Source organism: Phaethon aethereus, assembly GCF_964289735.1.
Source record: "Phaethon aethereus genome assembly, chromosome: 2".
Taxonomy (NCBI): domain Eukaryota; kingdom Metazoa; phylum Chordata; class Aves; order Phaethontiformes; family Phaethontidae; genus Phaethon; species Phaethon aethereus.
This window is the reverse complement of record NC_138582.1, coordinates 20,620,669-20,625,530: the sequence shown is the minus strand read 5'-3', so window position 1 is coordinate 20,625,530 and position 4,862 is coordinate 20,620,669. Positions and strand designations below refer to the sequence as shown.

Sequence of the window (4,862 nt, the reverse complement as noted above, 5' to 3'; positions counted from 1 at the left end):
AGGGAACTCTTCTCAGGTATATCACAGCAGGGAAAAAAGTGTAATTTAAAAAACATTTGATATTCCTCATATTCAAGACTTAACTCATGACTGACAGGGCTGTGACAGTGAACCACATGTTTCTACAAAGACTCTGCAGTCAGGGACTGTACAGACAAGAGCTCTTCACCCATGTTTGGCTTTTGCAGGGACACATATATATATATAAACATACATATATATGTTAACAGGACATATATATACATATATAAACCACTGTTCAGTAAGAAATGACAGCGGTGCATACAACAATCTTTGTTGGTTTTCTCAGCACTGCCAGAACACACGTTTTTCTGTTCCACAGAAACTGGCTGATAATAAAGTAAATAGCAACATGTACCCTTGATCACTCCCTACGTTAAGTGAGCCCCATGTCAGTAAACCACCTGATACTTAACCTTTCTACTTCCTGACAATTTATTTTTCACAAATAAATTGTTTTTTATTGAACAAGCCCCAGAAAACTCCTTCCTGACCTTTCTTTGCTGGTTATGAGATGGCTGACAGCCTAGTGACATAAAACTGAAATTTCAAAAGGACTAGTAAGATGCAGACAGTCCCAGTATAAGCAAAGCCCTGCAGCTGAGCTTGAATTTCTTCTGGCACCCGTACTGAAGGAGAAATGTTCAGTCTCAGCATCCCCACGCTTTTTACTCTTTGGGTCTTTTGAGACTCCAAACAAGAGGTCAGTTAATTCAAGTTATGGCAGTTTTCATACAAAGACATCTGTCCACCAGGAACTAAACTTCTTTTATATGGGTCACTATAGCCATCAGAAGTTAATGACTGTCAATCATTGCTAATCTGAACTGAAATGGAGCCACTGACCTCAAGCTGAAAGAGCCTTTTGTCTCCCACCTATACTATGAGCCATATGGTTCCCTGCCCTTTGCCTCTTATTTTATATTTTAAATAAGCATCACTAATTGTACAATTGTTTGAAAATATGGGAGGTTTGTGGCAAGTCATGACCAAGTGGTGTTCTTTTTTCCCTTAGCTCACTCAATAGAAGAGAAGGGATCAGCTTAAAATTAAAGGACAAAAAAGCACCTCTCAATTAAATATTAGCCCTGCTATTTGATTATTGGTCCTGCTTCTTAACAGTCTACCAAGTAGACTGTTAATAATCCTGCAGGTTGCAATAATTAACAGCTTCCAAGTTGTCAAGGTTGTTCCTGTTCTATATGGGAGTAATAAGAAAATTATATAGGCAAGACACCAATAGAATGTTTTATGTTAGGATAAACAAGTATCTGAGGAACCTACTATCACAAATCTCTTTTTATTCAGTGGTTTTCATTATTTTATATCAGTTGTATTTTCTCTGGCATGTTTTCCCTTTACAAGTGCTCATGTACTGCAGACATTCGATTATAGAGCTTAAGAAAAAACCATTCTCATCAGACAAATAAACTGCATCACCAGCTATCTTTAGCTGCATCTGTTTTCTTTAATGAAACATATTTTCCTGTAGAAATGCTGCCTTTAAAAATCATGACCACACTAATTATCTATGGCAAGCACATCTTCCTCAACTAATGACAGCTCGAGCATATTATCATTTGCACCAGACTTCATTCTGAAATTGAAAGACCCATAGAGCTTCGCAGACTCCTTGGACGATGCAAACCTGCTCCTCCGGTACAGTTCCCCTTTCCACATGGACATCATCAGTAGGCTGGAGAGCACCACTCCCCCCAGGGTTAAGAGACACAGCCCGGCGATAACACAGCGGTCCAAGTGAGCCCCGATCCTAGCGCTCTCGTTCTCCAGCCTCTCCATCTCCCGGGCTGCCACAGTATTGGGATCCACAGTCACATCTCTGGGTACCACGTAGGAAATTATCACCAGCAAAATGCCACTAACCAGGAACAAAATGGCACTGATGAACCCGTAGTCCACGGATTTCCCGGACGCCACCTCTGAGGCAGCGTCGTCCTCCTCGGAGACCAGGGAAGGAGAATCGTGCACCCACTCGGGTGGCAGCTCCCTGCAGGAGCGCTGCTGCAGAGGGGCATCCCGGCAGTGGCCGCCTGTGGGACTGGGGGGACTTCTTGCATGCTCCAGGTTTACATTTTCATCCACGTAGGTGAATGACGTCTCGAGTTCCTGGGCACAGCAGCAGGCTTTCTTCTTCCCTCCGTCCTCTTCCCCAGGCAGGGGCTCGGGAAGGTGGCAGGGCTGGGAGCTGCCGAAGGGTGCAGGGTGCTCCTGGGGCGAGGTGCCCTGGGGGAAGAGCTGGGGTGCCAGGGGGGGCTCAGTCACAGGGCCCCTCTGCAAGGGCTTGCAGTGCCTTTCACAGCGCAGGGCTGCTCTGGGGTCCCCCTCACCCTCCTCACGCTGCTGCGGCTCGTAGGGAGGGGAGGGCAGGCTCCAGCTGGTAGCAGTGCCCAGTGGCGCCTGCCTGCTCTCCTCAGTCAAGTAGAGAAGCTCCATGCAAGCCATCGGCCTCGTCCCGGCGAGCCCCGGCTCCCAGGCTACCACATCCTTCAGCGAACGCTGCCGCTGACCTGCTGAAGCGGCTTCTCGGTACCGGGGCTGCCGTATCCCAGAAATCTTCTACTCTTTCACCAATGTTTCGTTAGGGATGTGGTTTGTGTCAGCTGTTAAATGATTAAACAAATCCTCTCTGACATTCATTTCTTTTCGGTCTGCAAATGAAATAGCAGAGGGGAAAAAAAAACCCAAAAACAACAAAACCAAACCCGACAACCTCGTGATGCTACATTAATAAACCAAAGAGAAGATAAGGCAAATGTAATACTTCAGTCTTCCGCTCAACTGTTCGAGGGGAGATGGCAAACACGATTGTTTTAACTACGCATTTAACACTGCAATCCTCTTGCAGATCCAAAATCTATTAGGGAGTCTAATCAACCTTTGACACCAATATCCAATTAAGGCCCTAAATCATCCAGAGAGCACCGGATAACCAGAATAACTGTGTAAAATGTCAGAGAAGAAGAGTCGTCTGTTCTTTTAGAAGCAAGTAACTCCCCCACCCCCTTCCAAATAAAGAATTTTAAACTCAGACTCACAGACTAATTAGAAAGAAGCACGCAAATCCCATGTAGCTCGGTAATCCAGGATCTGCATTCTCTGGTGGAAATCTGATAATCCTATGGGAAAAGCAGTGCTTTCCTATAGCAGATCTCCAGTTTGATTAAGAGCTTTCGGAATGAAATTATGCCTCAAAGACCGGTGACTCAAAGACGGATATTACTTCTCATCTGCAATTAATTCGTTATTACCCCCTTCTTCTGCGACCCACCCCCTCGAGGCCGAGTGCCCGGTGTCATGAGGAAAAGCCTGCAGCACAGTAGATGTGTTGCATGCGTAGAAAACACATGTGCGCCTATAGCATATATGTGACCGATAACAGACTACTCACTCACGCTCTTCTCGGGACCTCGGCGGGAACCGGCCACGCTAGGAAACGCGATCCCCGCCGGCGCGGGGAGTAGCTGGATCCACACGCAACTGTGTGACCCGAGCGGCACGGAGGTTACAGGCGCGCAGACATGCACCGACACCCACGCACACCCTGGCAGCAGGAGCACGCCACCGCCTCCGCCTCCGCCTCCTCCTTCTCCTCCTTCTCCTCCTCCTCCCCCGCGCGGGGCGCCCGCCCGCCAGCCCCGCACACCTACCTCCCTCCCGCCTCCGCACCGGCAGCGCCCGCCGCGCCCGCGCTGCGGCCAGCACCTCCGGGCACAGCCGGGCGGTGCCGCCCAGCCCAGCCCGGCCCAGCCCGGCCCAGCCGGGCAGCGCCGAGGCGGGCGGGCCGTGCCGGCGGGCGGGCGGCACGCTGGGAGTTGTAGTCCGCAGGCGGCGGGCGGCCGCGCCGCTGCGGCAGCGCAGGGAGCCGCGCCCGCCCGCGCCGCCGCTCCGGGCGCCTGTCGGCGGGGCCCAGCCGCGTCTGCTGGGAATCGCTGCCCACGGCTCACACCGCACCGGTCGGGGCCCCTCCCAGCCCCAGACTGCTGGCATGGGTCTGGAGAGGAGCTTCAATACAGCGAGCCTTGCGGGGCAGCACTGGTGCGTGTGTCTAGCGTGACCATCACACAGGCTTTTTTTTGCATAATCACGAGAGCTCACGACTTACTCCACGGAAAGGTAAAATCAGACACTCAAATGATCGCAGCGGTCCCCGAGCTGAGACTTCAAGAAACGTACTGGCTGCAGCAAGACTTACAGCGAAATCTCGGGAGCTCACTCCACGTTGGCAGACTCTCCACACACTTCCTCTGGCAATGACTGTTAAAAAAAACCCCAAAACTGTTGCCAAAAATACATAATAAAATGAATGACCAGTTGGTACGAACCTTCACTGACTTTTCTTGCCAGTGCTTTCTCTGAAGTGATAAACTAGGATGTGAAAATAACCTGTGGAGGAGGAACTGAAGATTTATCATAGCTGCATACTGTGCCGCTGGGGAGAGACCAGACTTTGGGATGCAAAGAGCATGGAGGGAGGGACCTTTGGCACGGAGCTGAAATGAGGGTGTCTGTGGGAAGTTAAAGTGAGCAGGACATGCCTGTATGGCTGCTGGGCAGGAAAGCAGCGGCACAAGAGGGAAAGCAAGCTGGGAAGGAAGCAAATGAGGCATAAGGGGGAAGGACAGACTGTCTGAAGTTCTCCTGGCATCAGAGGGCAGGGTGAGCCTGTATAAGGACTCTTTGCCAGTTCTGAGACACTGCATTAGACAAATAAGTCAAAGTTTTGAAGATAAATCCTGCTGAGACCCAAAAGACCCAGCATAGAAGATTCAAAGCTTTGTGGCAATAACTACCATGAATGTCAAAATTACTTACCAGGACAC

The 4,862-nt window shown here is 49.9% G+C and overlaps 1 protein-coding gene across 1 annotated transcript; it reads right to left on the bottom strand.

Moving 5' to 3' along the window:
* Nucleotides 1-1,264: 1,264 nt before the first annotated feature.
* Nucleotides 1,265-2,689, bottom strand: TMEM74 (transmembrane protein 74). Its single transcript, XM_082015416.1, has one exon. The coding sequence runs from the start codon at nucleotides 2,482-2,484 to the stop codon at nucleotides 1,543-1,545; it is 942 nt and encodes a 313-aa protein (XP_081871542.1). The 5' UTR covers nucleotides 2,485-2,689; the 3' UTR covers nucleotides 1,265-1,542.
* Between the last annotated feature and the right edge of the window lie 2,173 nt (nucleotides 2,690-4,862).

Bases quoted from the DNA above. Each gene is read 5' to 3' on its own strand.
- TMEM74 (XM_082015416.1), bottom strand. From the start codon at position 2,484: ATGGCTTGCATGGAGCTTCTCTACTTGACTGAGGAGAGCAGGCAGGCG.